Below are 18,150 nucleotides of genomic sequence, written 5' to 3'. Positions count from 1 at the left end.
TGTACTGACCGGCTCAGAGTCATAGCAATAATCATCCCAGCTCTGTCTGAGAGGTTTCTTTGTTATCTGAAAGTAAGGCAGATTAGTTAGGTAGAAGTAATGGTTATCACTCTTCTCTAATCATCTCTTAGATGTAGTATTCAGTTAGCACTGCTGCTACGCAAAGAAAGTTATTCTATGTAGCAGCATAAAACAAGAAACAACTAGGTAAACATTCAGATTCTGGGAGATCATATATTATTACAACCAATCCATACCTGCTGTTTTCCAGTGACTCTGAGATTTGTATTAACTGCTCAGTCTCATATTCTATGAATAATGACCACTTTATAACAAGAATATGTACGGTATGGCCACTGATAACAAAAAAGTATCTGGAAGAAGAGTAAAAAGCTCGGGACTATCAGCTCATTTATGAGCAATTATTAGTTTTTAAAAAGGATATATTTAATCACCCAAATATCTGCAAAAAGTTTAAGAGGGAAAAGAAAAAGCTCAGAAGCTAAATCAATGATTTTTTTTAAATCTACTTAATTTTATACAGTACAAATGCCTAGTATTATATCAAGAAGTGATATTTTAAATAATTTTGAAATCAATATATTAACACAAAGTTTTATTAGTTTATATAAATATGTAGTTTCAAAATTAAGAAATATCAGTTACATAGCATCATGTGTATCTTGGGAAAAGTCTAAGATCTTACTTTCATAACCTTAAATACATACTACAACCTTTGAACCATCATCAAAATGTCAATTTCCTTACAAAACCCTCACAAGGATTTTTTAAATTACCATAAAGGCATTTATTTCCATGTATATTACATCTCGCCTCAATCAAAAAAAAAAACAAGACAATCTGTTATTTAAGTGATCTACTGTCATACCAATTCCATTAATATTGATTCTAGAATTTTTATTAATATGAGAAATAGTAAAATTGGAGAAACCATTGTAATGAAAAATTACAAGAAATTATCCCTTAATTATGGAAATTTAGGAGTGAATTTTTAGTTTCACGAAAGATACGATGAATTTCATACTGAATAGGATCATTTGCTAAATTATAAAAATAATCATACTCTGTTAGTATCATAATATCATGCAAAGAGGTATAAGTATTAGACTTCAAAACATACAAAAAAGGCTTCAAGTAATCCCATGCAAAGGGTAAACATTATTAGTAACACTGAACATGCTCTTGTCTTTAAAAGGTAAATCGCTTTGAAAAGACCAATCCATTTTTCTAACATGTAGGTACATATATAAATTATTGTTCTCTGAAAGAGTTTCACAAAAAGCAAAGGGCACACATATAACTAACCTCTCCCAACTCATATGAGTAATAATAATTCTCAAATTTGAGAAGCACATCACATAAATTTTTAGACTGCATGTATGAAAAGTCTAGTTAATATCCATTACTAGGTTTGGGGAAAAATTTTTTCTCAAGAAGTAAAATTTAATAATGCCCTACATTTCAAAATACATTTCATGAACTCTCACCTGATTGAGATAATGATATTCTTCTGGTTGTTTAAGATGGAATGCTAATCTTTCTTCTTCACTTGCTCCTGCCAGGAGGTAATAAAATACATGATAGTTCCTGTTGAAAACAAAGAGTATGGCTTTATAATGAACATGATCTATGGTTATCATTTAACAGAAAAATGAGCAAACATTAATTAGTAAAATGTTTCAACTTTGTTTCATTTTTTAATACAAAAGTGGTAAGTTCAATATTTTAGGAACTATAAAATAAAATGATGTTTTGGATGCTAAATTCAAAAGAGAGGCATGAAGGCAGCTATGGCAAAGGTTAAGACCTCTGAAAATTCTCTCCTCCATAAAAACAATTAGAAAACTGGCAAATTTGTCAGAATCAACCTTTTCAGATCTCTGAAAATTAACCAAAAGCTTATAGCAATCCAAGGAGTGTTTACATAAGAAAAACAGATCAATCTCAGTAAAAAATGCAAACTTTGTAGCCTTTTAACTTGCCCTATTCCATCTCCTGTTCACCAAATCCAGGGTATCCATCAAAACCAACAGGTTACAATCATGATGGACACCAGAAGCGTGGCAGTCATCACAAGAGGGCAGAAGAGGGTTGGAGCTTGTTCAGAACCTCATTCCCTGAGAAATATCATTACCTGAACTATCTGGTGGGTCCCTGGAAGACGCCATGTTCAAAATTGTCTTTATTGACCTGACTCAAAGTTAACCCAGTGTGAAAACCTTTTCCCCAGGCGCAGGTATGAAAAATTACAGGCAATTTTTTAACATGTCAGCTACGTGAAGCAATGGATAAATGTTAGGGCAAACAATAGGCTAACCAAAAAATTTAAAGGGAAATGTGATCTCCACACAGTTTTAAAAGCTCCAATATATTCCTGGGAATCTAGAAGGCCATGCGCATGCATAAGATTGTGCAAGCGCCCAGGGCTTCACACCTTCTCAGCAGAGACCAGAGAAGGTACTAAACTCTCATCCCTGGCTGACCTTGAAGGGATGCAGGAGCAGGAAGTTAAGGTGAAGGCAGAATTATAAAATGCCTACCTGAGTGTTAAAGGCATGGCCCAATACACACAGAAAGCCCTGAGGCAAAGACTAGGAGATTTACTGTTTCCAAGCATTTAAGCAAATCCCTGTTCAATCATTAGCTGACAACTAAGCTAACCAAGCAGATACGAGAATGGCCACACTTGAAACAGAACACAGATCTAACAAAATTAGTTCCAAAAAGTCATGGTATAACAGAAACACAAACAACCACAAACCCTGGGAAAGGGAGAATCTCATCTCCAGAGCAGCCACATGATTATTTTAAATGTCCAATTATTATTTAAAATGTCCAATTTTCAACAAAAATTTATGAGGCATTAAAGAAACAAAGTATAGTACATACAAAGGAAAAGGCACAATCGGTAGTAACCATCCTTGAGGAAGCCCAGGCATTACTTAGTACACAAGATTTTTAAATATGTTCAAAGAACTAAATGAAACCATGTTTAAACAACTAAAGTATGAGAATGATGTCTTATCAAATAGAGATTATCAATAAATATATAGAACTTATTAAAAAATAATCAAAAAGGAATTCTGGAGTTGAAAAATATAATAACTAAAATGAAAAACTATCTAGAGGCACTCAACAACAGATCCAAGTGGGTAGAAGAAGGCATCAGTGAACCTGAAGACAGGTCTTGAAACTAGTCTGAAGACAAAGAAAAATGAATGAAGACAATTGAACAGATCTGATATCTGTGGCACAATAGGAGTCCCAAAAGGAGAGGAAAGGAGCAAAAACAATATTTGAAAAAAATAATGACCAAAAACTCCTTAAATTTGATGAAAAAATAATCTGCACATTCAAGAAACTCAACAAACTCTAAGGGAGAAAAACTTAAAGAGATCCACACTTAGATCAATCAAAACTATTGAAAAACAAAGACAAATTTTCAAAGCACCATGAGAAGATATGCCTTATCAAGGATTCCTAATAAAAGATTACCAGCTGACCCTATGACCCAGCAATTGCACTACTGGGTAGTGAAAAGAAGGGCCATATGCACCCCAATGTTCACAGCAGCAATGTCTGCAATAGCCAAACTGTGGAAAGAGCCGAGATACTCTTCAACAGATGAATGGATAAAGAAGATGTGGTCCATATATACATCAGAAAGGATGAATACCCAACTTTTACATCAACATGGATGGGATTGGAGGAGATTATGCTAAGTGCAATAAGTCAAGCAAAGTCAATTACCATATGGTTTCACTTATTTGTGGAACATAAGGAATAGCATGGAGGACATTAGGAGAAGGAAGGGAAAAATGAAGGGGGGGAATCGGAGGGAGAGATGAACCATTAGAGACTATGGACTCTGAGAAACAAAGAGGGTTTGGGGAGCGGGGTTAGCCAGGTGATGGGTATTAAGGAGGGCACGTACTGCATGGAGCACTGGGCGTTATAAGGAAACAATTAATCATGGATCACTACATCAAAAACTAATGATGTATTGTACGGTGACTAACATAACATAATAAAATGAAATTTAAAAAAAACACAAAAACAAACAAAATAAAAGATTACCAGCTGATTTCTCATTAGGAGCCATGGCAGAAGGATAACATACTCAAAGTACCGAGAGGAAAAAAAACTATCAATCAAAAATTATACACCCAGCAAAGCTACCCTTCAAAAATAAAGGAGAAATTAGGATAGTCCCAGATAAACAAAAATTATGAGACTTCATAGCTAGCAGATGGGCCCTACAAGGAAAGATAAAGGGACTTTTTCTAGCTGAAAAGAAAGGAAACTAGACAAGTTTCAATAAAACATAAAATAAACAGCACTAGTAAAAATAACTATGTAGCTATAAAAGATAGTATAAACTCATTTTTTTTTAAGATTTTATTTATTTATTTGACAGAGAGAGACAGTCAGAGAAGGAACACAAGCAGGGGGATGGGAGAGGGAGAAGCAGGCTTCCCCCCGAGCTGGGAGACCGATGCAGGGCTCGATCCCAGGACCCAGGATCGTGACCTGAGCTGAAGGCCAGCCGCTTAACCGACTGAGCCACTCAGGCGCCCCTAAAGTCACTTTTTTATCTGTAACTTTTTTCCCTCCTATTGTATTTCAAAGACACCAGCAAAAAACAATAATGACTAATCTGTATTGATGGGTCTACTATTATAAAGATGTGATTTATATGATTTTAATAGTACAAAAGAAGGGGAAAGGAACAGAGCTACATAGGAGCAAAGTTATTTGTACGTTATCAAAATTAAGTTGTTATTAATCCAAATAAGATTGCTAAAATGTTAACTGTAATTGCCAGGGCAACAATTAAGGAAATAACTCAAGAAATATGTAATAAAAGAATTGCCAGTGGTACACCAGAAAACATCTACTTACACAAAACAAGGCAGTAATAGAATAGAGGGACTAAACCATCATAAAAAATACATAAAACAAAGAGCAAAATAACATTGATAAATCCTATCTTAGCAATTATATTAAGTATAAATGAGTCCGAAGGTGAGTAACTGGCAGAATGAATTAAAAAAAAATGCAACTACATGCTATTTGCAATAGACACACTATAGACTCAAAGATACAAATAGGTCAAAAGTAAAAGGACAGAAAAAATATCATGCAAACAATAACCAAAAGAAAGCTGAAGTGTCCATACTAACATCAAATAAAATAGACTTTAAGACAAAAATTATTGCTAGATGCAAAGGACATTTTATAATGACAAAAGGGCCAATTCATCAGAAAGATATAACAATTTTAAATGTAAATGCATATAAAAACAGAGTCCCAAAATACATAAACCAAAAACTGAAAGAACTGAAGAAAGAAAAAAACAATTCAACAATAGTACTGAGATATTTCAACACCCTACTTTCAATAATGAACAGAACATGAAAAAAGATCAACAAGGAAAAAGAGGACTTGAAAACTATTAAAAACCAACTACACCTAAGAGACATCTATAGAATACTCCATCCAACAACAGTAGGATACACATTTTCTTAAATACCCATGGAACATTCTCCAGATGAAAAAATGTTAAACTCTAAGACAAGTCTCAATGTAAGGGGACTGAAATCATACAAACTATATTCTCTGATGATCTTACAATGAAATCAGAAATCAATAACAGAATTTTGTATATTATAACAGAATTATTTCCAATAACAGAAATTTCCAAAATGCATAAATACATGGAAATTCAAAAACACACTCCTAAATAAAAATGGGTTCTAAGAAGAAATCACATAGGAAATTAGAAAATACACTGAGGTACATAAAAACCAAAACACAACATGCCAAAATATGGGAACTATTGAAACAGTGTTCAACGGGTCTTTATAGCTGTAAACCCATGGTAAAACAGAAGAAAGATCTCAAATCTAACCATTCACCTTAAGAAACTAAAAAAATTTTAAAAATTTAAAAGAAGAGCAAACTACTACTGGGTATTTACCCCAAAGATACAAATGTAGGGATCTGAAGGGGTACATGCACCCCGATGTTTATAGCAGCAATGTCCACAATAGCCAAACTGTGGAAAGAGCCAAGATGTCCATCGACAGATGAATGGATAAAGAAGATGTGGTATATATACACAATGGAATATTATGCAGCCATCAAAAGGAATGAGATCTTGCCATTTGCAATGACGTGGATGGAACTGGAGGGTATTATGTTGAGCGAAATAAGTCAAAAAGAGAAAGACATGTATCATATGACCTCACTGATATGAGGAATTCTTAATCGCAGGAAACAAACTGAGGGTTGCTGGAGTGGAGTGGGGGGTGGGGTGGGAGGGATGGGGTGACTGGGTGATAGACACTGGGGAAGGTATGTGCTCTAGTAAATGGCTTTGGCATCTGCAATATATGTTAAGAAAAAAAAAGAAGAAGAAGGTAGCAGGAGGGGAAGAATGAAGCAGGGGAAATCAGAGGGGTAGACGAACCATGTGAGACGATGGACTCTGAAAAACAAACTGAGGGTTCTAGAGGGGAGGGGGGTGGAAGGATGGGTTAGCCTGGTAATGGGTATTGAGGAGGGCACATTCTGCACGGAGCACTGGGTGTTATGCACAAACAATGAATCATGGAACACTACATCTAAAACTAATGATGTAATGTATGGGGATTAACATAAGAATAAAAAAAAAAAAAGAAAAGCAAACAGAAGTGATAAGCATAAGAGAAATAAAACAGGAACAGTAAACAAATAGAGAAAAATCAACCAAAACTTGGTCCTTTTAAAAGATCAACAAAATTAACACATTCTTATCTAAACTGACACAAAAGGTGGGTGAGATTGCTATGGTCTGAATGTGTGCCCCCTCAAAGTCCTATGTTGAAATCCTAACCCCAAAAGGTAATGGTATTAGGAGGTGGGGCCTTTGGGGTTGATGAGAGCATGAGAGTAGAGCCCTCATGAATGGGATTAGTAATCTAATAAAAGAGATCCCACAGAGTTCCTTATCCCATTCCACCATATGAGGACCAAGCAAGAAAGTATGAGTTATGAACCAGGAAGAGCTCTAACCAGAATGCAACCATGCTGGCACCTTGATCTTGGACTTCCCAACCTCCAGAACTCTGAGAAATAAATTTCTGTTGTTTGTCAGTTACCCAGACTGAGTTATTTTGTTATAGCAGCCCAAAGATAGGAGAAGACCTCAAATTCAGGAACAGAAGAGGGAACATTATTATCAACCTGTCAGAAATAAAAATTGTTATAGGGAATACTATAAACAATTTTTTTTTGCCAACAAATTAGATGACCTAGATGAAACAGAAAAATTCCTAGAATGATAAAAACTACCAAACCTGGCTAAAGAAGAAACAGAAAATCTACAGAGACTTATAATAACTAAAGTCTTTGGATTAGTAATCAAAATTCCCCACAAATAATAACCTAGAACCAGTCGGCTTCACTAGCGAATTCTAGCAAACATTTAAAAAAGAATTAACCCAATCCTTCCCAAACTTTTCCATCTCATTCTATAAACCAGTATTATCCTAATAGCAAGACCAGACAAAGACATAAGGAGGAAAAACAAAACAAAACAAAACAAAACCTTACAGCAATATCCCTTATGAATACAGACACAAAAAATCCTCAACAAAATACTAGCAACCCACATTTAGCAACATACCAATAAATATTATACATCCATTCACAAACAGAATCCAGCAAGATAAGAGAGAATCAGTTTTTAAGTTCTGGATCTTCACCTCCCATTGATTCTTCGAAATCATGCTATATCCCTAACACTCCATTAAAATGTGTTGGAAAAAGTTACTAATAACCTTCTAATAGCAGTATCTGTTAACTACAAAACTTTAACAAAGTTATTCTCTTCCTAAAATTCTCTACCTTCATTTCAAAAAAACCCTCTAATTTAGATTTCCTTATCTATTAGCCACAAAAAAAAAAAAAAAAAAAGAACAGGAAAGTCTTGAGTTCTAGTCCTAACCTGGCAGGTATTCAGTAGATAATGTTAGCTATTAATTACTGAATATAATTATGTATAAGGACCACACTAAGCACTTTATAAATGTTATTTCATTTATTCTTCTAAACAACTCTAAGACAGTTATTTATCTATAAAATGGGAACAAATATCAAAGAAGCAGAAAAGTTAAATGAGATGCCAAAGCCATATTCAATATCTGAATATAAGTCTCTTTAACTTCAAACTCTGGCTCTTTATTTTGTGTCATTGCAGCATGAAGCAAATCATTTACTTCTCTGACATTTGGTTTCTTTTTTTCCCCCTTACATTTGGTTTCTTCATCTATAGGAAGTTACATATATAATCTCTGAAGTCCTGTATACCTCATTATAATATAATGAAATTAAGTGCTTTATTAAAAATTTTCTCAAATTAGAAACAAAATACTAAGACACGTAAAGCAATAAGAGAAACACCTGAGCTACCACTGTTTTTCTTTTTTTTTTTTTAAAGATTTTATTTATTTATTTGACAGAGAGAGAGAGAGAGAGAGTGAGAGCAGGAACACAAGCCGGGGGAGTGGGAGAAGGAGAAGCAGGCTTCCCACTGAGCAAGGAGCCCAATATGGGCTCGATCCCAGGACCCCGGGATCAGGACCTGAGCTGAAGGTAGACGCTTAACGACTGAGCTACCCAGGCGCCCCTACCACTGTTTTTCTGTTTGGACAGTTTGCCTAGAATTTATAAAGGGTTAACAGTTCCACATGCAGGCATACCTCAGAGACAGTGTGGGTTCAGTTCCGGACCACTACAATAAAGCAAATCTCAAAATAACATGAGGCAAATAATTTTTTTGGTTTCCCAGTGCAGGTAACAGTTACGTCTACACTACACTGTAGTCTCTTAAGTGTGCAATAGCATTATGTCTAAAATACAATGTACAGGGGCGCCTGGGTGGCTCAGTCATTAAACGTCTGTCTTCAGCTCAGGTCATGATCCCAGGGTCCTGGGATTGAGCCCCACATCAGGCTCCCTGCTCCGCAGGAAGCCTGCTTCTCCCTCTCCCACTCCCCCTGCTTGTGTTGCCTCTCTCACTGAGTCTCTCTCTGTCAAATAAATAAAATCTTTTTAAAAAGTAAATAAATAAAATTAAATAAAATACAATGTACATACCTTAATTTAAAAGCACTGTATTGCTAAAAAATGATAACCATCATCTGAGCTTTCAGCTAGTTGTAATCACAGATCACAGATCACCATAACAAATATAATAATAATATAAAAGTTTGAAATATTGCAAGAATTTCCAAAATATGAGACAGACACAAAGTGATCAAAGGCTGTTGGAAAAATGATGCCAAAAGACTTACTCAACACAAACCAATGTGTAAAAAAAACAGTATCTGTGCAGTGCAATAAAACAAGGTATGTTTGTACTTATTAAAAAATCTAGCAGCCTCTGAAAAAGTATAATGTTCTGCCCATGACAGAAATAGCAATTATATGGAACGCGATGCACAGTGTAAGCTAAATTAAAGGTCGTAATATGCAAACATCCTAAAAGTCGATCGCATAATACAAATGTTAACTTGATCTAATTATACTAATAAAAATATGTACCGTTCATTATGCTCTTGATAAACGAGTCTGGACTTCTCCAGTAGATATTTTTCAACATAGGCCCTAGAAGAAAAATAAAATTGGTTGATATAAATAATAAAGCTTAAGGTAGATAAGTATTTTTTCAGACAAGATGCAAAGGTATAAAGAATACTATCCAGATCATTTTAGTACACTTACCATTACAATTGTGTTATAAATGCTGTTAGCGTTATCTGTGTTAAATTCATAAACTCATAAGTCTTTTTTTTTTTTTTTGGCTTTCAACAAAGCAAAATAAAGTCAGAAGTTCAAAACATGGCACACAAGACCCACCCACGGCATAGGCTTTACTTTCTTTCCAGACTAATATGCCACTACACATTCTTTCAGATATTATACTTTGGCCAGGTGACTAAATGAGACTCAAAGACATACTTTCTTAACATATTCATGCTACTGCCACATTCTGGAATCCATTTATTATTTACGGATTTATTCAACAACTTCATTAATTGGGCACTGTGCTAAGCACTGTTCAAATATGGAAATAAGTGATACACTATCTATTCTCAAAGGGCTTACAGACTAGTGGAGGGAAATGTAAACAAGGGGCTATCATACTGAGTTGATATAGGATTTATTATAGAGCAATGACCAGAATATTATGGCTGTACCGAGAGAGACAAGTAAGATTCAATCCAAGAAGGAAACAATTATATAGGGAACAATTCCCAGAGAGGTACTCACCTCTATGTACATAGCACATAGTAAACATTCACAAAATCTATTTGCTGACTGACTGAATAAATGACTCTGAAATCTGAAAGACTGACCAGAAGGCCAGGAGAACTGCTTTATGCAAAGGCATAAAAGGAGGGTACTTAACCTCAGGGAAGATAATTCCTCAACATGGCTAGAGAATGAGATAGACAAGTGGACTAGATGAAGAAGGACCAATATACTGTGTGCCAGAAGAAGAGAATTTATCCTGAAAGTAATGAGGAACTAAAACATAAATTGTATTTCTGATATGTCATTCTCTTTATCCAGCCTGTACCTCTTCAAGTCTTCAATACCTCTTACCCAAACAGAAGCAATCAGTTAAGCTCCCTCTGGAAAAGGGGATCCTACAGTCTGAAATTTAAAGGTTTTCGACTACTGAATCCAAATTACATAGCACAAACCTCTGTGGAGTCAAAAATCTGACTTTTGAGCTTTATTCCCATCAGTTCCCTCCTATTGCATGCTCAGTATTTCAGTCACTCCCAAATACAGGTCATTCCCTCAAGCATGCCATTCACTCCTGGTTGCATTATCCGTGCTCTTCCTTCCACTTCTAATTCTACAGTCTCTACCCACTCTCTATCCAAGAGGCTCCATTCATTCATAAAATGAACCTCAAATGTGCCTTTTTTGCAAACCCGTTACTACTACCACTACCAGTAATTAAAATGTATCACTTCCTCTGAGTAACCATCATCACTTCTAATCTAAACTACTGAAACAGGTTCTTATCTAAAATGGGAGAAAGGGAACATAAATATGTTAAATTCTTTGGAGTATAGTTGACACACGTTACATTAGTTTCAGGTGTTCAGGTATGTAACATAGTGATTCAATAAGTTTACACGTTATACGATGCTCATCACAAATGGAGCTACCATCCTTCACCATACCTTTGTAAAATATCATTGCCTATATTCCTTATGTGGTACTTTTTATTCCCTGACTTATTCCATAACAGGAAGCCTGTATATCACACTCCCCTTCACTCATTTTGCCCATTCCACCACCTTCCTTCCCTGTGGCAACCACCAATTTGTTCTCTTTATTTATAGGTCTAATTCTGCTTTTTGTTTATTCATTAGTGTTTTAGATTCCACATAGTACATTAAATTCTTAAACCCACCCTGCATAGCAAATATTACTGCCTATTTCACAAGTGGAGAAACTGATGCTCAAAGATATTAAGATCATGCAGCCACTAAACAGCAGAACTATGATTTGAAGCCAGGTCTGTTTTAACTACAAAGGCTCCCTCTTTCTACTAACATACTCCTAAACATCTCACCTTCCTCCTCTCCACTCCATGAGTTATACTGCTATGAGAGTTAGTTACCCATAAAATAAGATCTACTCATGTTATTCCTCTACTTTCACTTGCTACTCATACTAAAGTACATAAGGGTGAACAGGTGTTACATCTACCTGGGATTGTTTTATTTCAATGCATCAGCATACAAAAAGAAAAAATAGACAAAGCAAATATGGCAAAATGTGATAATTCTTGAATCTAAATAGGCATTCTTTCTATTACTCTCTTTACTTCTGGGTACACTTCAAATTTTTTATAATAAAATCTTTAAAATCTGCTTCCCAGTCAAGAGGATAAATTAGATACATTAGAGCTTTATTCACAATCTGAAATCAACTGAACACTATGTCCATAATCTGAAGCCATTGAACTTACCTCCTCAAGTACACCAAGCTCTTGTTATGATTCCATTCATCTGTTAATGCCAATTCCTCAAATGATAATGTGATTTCCCACTTTTTCTGCTTAGCAATTTTTCAAGACCCAAAATAAAAATCACCTTTTTTTTGTGAACTTCTCCAGACACATGCTTCAATCACTGTACTTATCTCATTTACTGTAATCCTCTTATGTAAACCTATCTCTCCCAAAAGACTATGAGAACTTTAATGGCAGAGAACATGTGTACTTTTTTTGTCCTCAACACTTAGCACAGTGCCTGGTACTCCATAAATGTTTGCCTAATGAATGATAAAATGAAAGATGAAAATGTTTAATATATATTTGCCAAGAGTTAAAAATTTTCAATATGAAAAAAAATTTTCAATATGTATGTGTTGACTTACTAATCAAGATGAAGATTTCTGCTCATCACTGTTGTAAGAGAACATTTAACCTTTTCAGATAATCGCTTAACATACAAGAGCCAGACTTTCATTCATAAAATGGGAGAATAAATATCTGCCATTCCTAACTCATGAAACTGTCTTAAGAATCAATGAATATATATAATAATACTTTGTAAGTTACAAAGCAACATATACAACTGTACCTATTATCAACATCTCTTGTATCACAATCATAAATACTAGAAAAGTGCAACTTGACAACCTGACTGCATCCCATTTTTTTAGTAAAAGTACCAACTATACTTTTGGAAACATGGTTTTCAAATCAGAAAGGAAATGAGTTATGAAACTCACCACTGAAGGACTTATTCTTCTTGTTTTGTTTTTCTTGGGGGGGTGGGTAGAATACACATAGTTTGGGTCAAATTTTTTAAATTAAAAGCAGAAGTGAAAAGCATAACTAAAATAGCATAAAAAGAAAAATACTAACCAATCTCACTATTAATATGGATGGAAAAATCATAAATAAAAACTAGGAAACAAGAGAACAACCAATTTATATGCACGTGTATAAATATGTGTACTTATGTATGCGTGTGTGTGAGTGTATCTTTGTACGACCAAGTGGGATTATTTTCCCAGGAACACAAAACGATTCAGTATTAGGAAAATAATGGTAACACTGACAGATCTCAGAATGAAGATCATGCTAATCTTCACAGATGCCCAAAATGCCTTTGGTAAAATGCAATATCATTTTGTTACTCAAAAAACCACTAACAGAAAATTTAAATTGATGCCTAATTCATTAATGTGGTAAAATGGCCTAAAATCAGTATTTTACTGATAGAATATCTATTCTAAAATAGAATATCTATTTTTGCAGATATACCAAGAAAAAGTAAAAGAAACAATAGTAAAGCTAATGCAAACAATAAAATAATTCAATAAGATAACAAGATACAACTTAATATAAAAATTAATAAATTTCATATATATGAACATATATGCATGAATATATATCATATATACAAACAACTAGAAGATACAACGTAAGAGAAAATCACTTTTAATAACAACAAAACATTAAAATAAGATACTTAGGAAAACACTCAGTAAGAAATACAAAAAAATTTAAAGCATTTCTAAATAGCACAAAAATGTCAATTATTCCCAAATTAATATATACACTTAACATTAGTCCAATAAAATCAAGCCATGAAAGACATGGAGGAAACTTTAATATATAGTGCTAAGGCAAAGAATCCAAACTGTAAAGACTATAAGACTATAAGGTTCCAACTATAGGACACTATGGAAAAGGCAAAACTAGGGGTATTATAAAAAGGTAAGTGGTTGCCAAGGGTTATTGGGTAAGAAGGGATGAACAGGCAAACCACAGAGGATGTTAGAGCAGTAAAACTATTCCACATGATACTGTAATGGTGAATAAATGTATTTATACAACTGTCAAAGCCCAAAGAACATACCACACAAATGGAACACAACAATGCAAGATGTTATTAATAGGGGAAACTGGTCAATAGGGTGAAGAGGTATTTGGGAACTCTTTGTACTTTCTACTCATTTTTGTTGTGACCCTAAAACTGCTCTAAAAATAAAGTCTATTAGATGTTTTAAAGTTAGGAAGAATATTGCTATAACAACCAGAAGTACTCTATTTACAGACTGTATAAGAAATGTTATTGTAACAAAATTAAATTTCTTGAATATAACAGCATTATGTTGGAAAATGCAGCTGTGATTCATGTGGGGAGTCAAATTATATGCCCAACTTACTCAAAAACAAATTTAAAAAAATGAATGTATGCATAATACAGAGAAATAAAGTAAATGCAGCGAATTGTTAACAATTAGCAAATCTAAGTTACAGATGTATGCCTTACACTATTCTTTGAACTTTTCTCAGGCTTCAACTTTAAAAAAAAAAAAAAAAAAAAAAAAAGGTTAGAGGAAAATAATTGAATGCAGACACCAAAGTCACTATTCTCATTAAAGAGCAAATGAACAGTCTATGGATTATGAAGAGGCAATGGTGAAAATATAAACATACTCCAAAACCTGCTACTGCTACTTACCCAAGTACAGTGCCAGTTTCTTGGTAATTTACTTGAATAAATTTGCCAAAACGACTTGAATTGTTATTATGAGCTGTCTTTGCATTTCCAAAGGCCTGTCGAAATAAACAGTTATTAATTTCATTTTAAAAAATGAAAAATCTTGCTTAGGTTGGCTCAAAGAAACAAAATGCAATTCTCCTTAACTTCAGACTCATATGGTTCAGGTAAAGTAAAAGAGAGCAGGGCGCCTGGGTGGCTCAGTTGTTAAGCATTTGCCTTTGGCTCAGGTCATGATCCCAGGGCCCTGGGATCAAGTCCCACATCGGGCTCTCTGCTCAGCAAGGAGCCTGCTTCTCCGTCCCCCTCTTCCTCTGCCTGTTGCTCCCCCTGCTTGTGCTCTCTCTGTCAAATAAATAAATAAAGTCCTTAAAAAAAAAAAAAAAGAGAGCAACTAATAGTTGAAATAAAACCAAGTAGAAAGTACTTCATGCTTTTCAGTAAAATAAATCTTAATTTTAAAAACTTAACACTCCTTAAAATAATTTAACTTTTACATTCGAGAGCCAGCAAGCTTCCTTAATATATTTCTATATTTTTTTAAATCTTGCTAAATTAAATAGGAGCTAGAAACAGAATAATTACATCAAAATAATTGCAATTTTAGAACAGTATAAATGAAATAAAATTTCACTACATAATGTATTACACTTTATTACATCAACCTAAAACAAAGCTACAGTACTATTTTAAAAAGAATTAAAAATATATGTTGCCTAAATTGTTACCAAAGTATACACAATGCAATAAATACTACCCAGCATAAAGATAAACTAGTACATGCATCAACACTGATAAATATGAAAACATTGTGACATGTGGAAAAAACCAGACTCAAGAGTACATACTGTACTATGAAATTTTAGAAAAGGCGAAGCAACAGTAACAAGAAGAAGATCAGAGTTGTCTGGGAATTGAGAAATGTGTAAAAGGGGCACAAGGAGTAATAAAAATATTCTATAGCTTCATTGTACAATAGTGGCTATATAAGTCTATATACATTTATCAAAAATCATTGAACTATAAATTTTAAATGGCTTTACTGTACTGTAAGTTATATATCCCGATAACATTTCTTAAAATTGAAATTTAGAAGAATAATCCCTGGTTGAACTTACACATTCAACAACTTGAACGAATTTCCAAGACATAATGCTAAATGAGAGAAGCTAGTCTCAAAACTTTACTTACTGTATGATTCCATTTCTGTGACATTTTGAAAAAAACAGCAATGGAAATCAGACAAGGAGTTCCCATGAATTAGTATGGGAGGGAAGTAAGAGAATATGAAGATAAAGAACAGTGTGAAGGAGTTTCAAGAAGTAGTGGAACTTTTCTGTATTCAGATTGTATAGAGACAGTTACCCAAATTAATGTTTCAAAATTCATAAATTTTACTGAAAATTTAATTCTTTTTATAATTTAAATATCTCCTAAAAAAAATAAGGCCCAAAAAAAGACCATTTCTAATATGTAAATCTGAAAATCTTCATCATAAGCCAGCCCACACTAAAAGGAACATTAAAGGAAGTCCTTCATGCAGAAGAAAAATATCATACTCAAATATGGACCAAGTACAGAATGGAGAACAGCAAAAATGGTAACTACAAAGGTAAATATATAAAGTATTTATTACTTAAATCTCTTGAAAAGATCACCGAAACTGAGGTCAGAGAAAATGATAAAGATCTCTGAAAATCCCCTCTTCTTCATAAGAGAAATAAAACTAAAAAAAGTATCCAAATCGGGGCACCTGGGTGGCTCAGTTGTTAAGCATCTGCCTTCGGCTCAGGTCATGATCCCAGGGTCCTGGGATCAAGCCCCGCATCGGGCTCCCTGCTCCTCGGGAAGCCTGCTTCTCCCTCTCCCACTCCCCCTGCTTGTGTTCTCTCTCTAACTGTGTATCTCTGTGTCAAATAAATAAATAAAATCTTTAAAAAAAAAAAAAAAGTATCCAAATCAACTTTTTGACAATTCTAGAAATTAACTAAAAGCTTAAAATAATCCTTTGTAGGGGAACACTTAATCAAGGAAAACAGCTGAATCTCAGTAAGAAAAACAGACATTGTGGCATTTTAACCTACCCAATTACCATCTCCCTCTCCCTAGCTCCATGCTGAAAAGAAATGCAACACTCTATAATTAGTCTGTTTCAAAGGCAGCCTAGAAGCCACTGAAGTATCAAAACAGGATTACAGCCAAAGCCCCATCCCACAGGTAACTGTCAGAATTTGAGCTATATGGCAATTCCCTGGAAAACCTCACTCAAAGGATTATCTTTACCTGACCTGACTTGGAGTTCACTCACAAGAGACAGCCTTTTCACCCATGTATGTTTGTTAAAAACAATCAGAGGCAACTGTTTAAACACTGCAACTGCCTAAGTTAGCAAGGGGAGAATGAGGTAAAAAATGAGGTAATGAAACAACTTAAAAGGAAAACATAGGAATGACTTGTACAAAAGGGGCATTTAAAGATCTGAAGTAGGGGCGCCTGGGTGGCTCAGTTGGTTAAGTATCTGCCTTCGCCTCAGGTCATGATCCCAGGGTTCTGGGATCCAGCCTGAGTCAGGCTTCCTGCTCAGCAAGGAATCTGCTTCTCCCTCTGGCTTGTGCTCTCTCTAAGTAAATAAATAAAATCTTAAAAAAAAAAAGAAAAAGATCTGAAATATTCCAGGGAATGTAAAAGGTGTTTTACCTGTGCAGGACTGTGCACATGCCCAGAAATATACACATGCTCAGTAAAGAGTGGACATCTCTGGTTGATATTTAAGCTCTATGTAAATAGGAAGTAAAAGGTAAGGCAGATTTGACAACTGCCTGGTTAAATGTTGACAAGTATCCAAGAAGGACACAGAACTTCACAGAAAAAAAACTGGGAGCCTTATTGCTTCAGGACATTTAAAAAAAATCCTTGTCCAGGGCACCTGGGTGGCTCAGTCGTTAAGCATCTGCCTTCGGCTCAGGTCATGATCCCAGGGTCCTGGGATCGAGCCCCGCATTGGGCTCCCTGCTCGGCGGGAAACCTGCTTCTCCCTCTCCCACTCCCCCTGCTTGTGTTCCCTCTCTCACTATGTATCTATCTGTCAAATAAATAAATAAAATCTTTGGAAAAAAAAAATCCTTGTCCAATTATTATCCAACCACTAAGCTAAATGAAGAAAGAATGTAAAGGCCTCACAGGAAAAAGAACAGACTTCACACACTTATTCCAAAGAAGTCATGGAACAACCAAACAGCAATAACAAAACCACCACCACAAACCCTGGGAGGAGGGAAAAATCTCATTTCCAGAACTATCACACTGTATTAATAAAATGGCCCACTTTATACCAAAACATTATAAGACATGCAAAGAGGAAAGAAAGTATGGACCAGGAAAATTTTATAAAAGCAATAAACAGAAACTGTCCCTGACAAAGCCCAGATGTTGGACCTCCAAAGCCAAAACTCTATATCAGCTATTTTAAATATTTTCAAACTAAAGGAAAGTATGAAAAAGATGCCTTAACAAGAGAGAATATCAGTAAAGGGCTAGA

The 18,150-nt window shown here is 34.7% G+C and overlaps 1 protein-coding gene across 10 annotated transcripts in view; it reads right to left on the bottom strand.

Annotated features, from left to right (window-relative positions):
- Window positions 1-18,150, bottom strand: part of MYO9A (myosin IXA) — a 269,890-nt gene that overhangs the window by 198,631 nt on the left and 53,109 nt on the right. For 9 of the 10 annotated variants that reach the window (XM_064570198.1, XM_064570206.1, XM_064570197.1 and 6 more), the window contains exons 3-6: window positions 14,574-14,668; window positions 9,610-9,672; window positions 1,509-1,608; window positions 10-66 (exon numbers count right to left, since the gene is read on the bottom strand). In XM_064570198.1, the coding sequence (XP_064426268.1) occupies window positions 10-66; window positions 1,509-1,608; window positions 9,610-9,672; window positions 14,574-14,668 (315 nt within the window). The remainder of the gene's footprint in view (window positions 1-9; window positions 67-1,508; window positions 1,609-9,609; window positions 9,673-14,573; window positions 14,669-18,150) is intronic. The other variant, XM_064570202.1, reaches the window with a different exon arrangement.

Source organism: Mirounga angustirostris, unplaced genomic scaffold (assembly GCF_029215605.1).
Source record: "Mirounga angustirostris isolate CCGP_5_RB_7025 unplaced genomic scaffold, mMirAng1.0.hap1 SCAF_9, whole genome shotgun sequence".
Taxonomy (NCBI): domain Eukaryota; kingdom Metazoa; phylum Chordata; class Mammalia; order Carnivora; family Phocidae; genus Mirounga; species Mirounga angustirostris.
The sequence above is the reverse complement of the archived record's forward strand: the minus strand, read 5'-3'. Positions and strand labels throughout refer to the sequence as shown.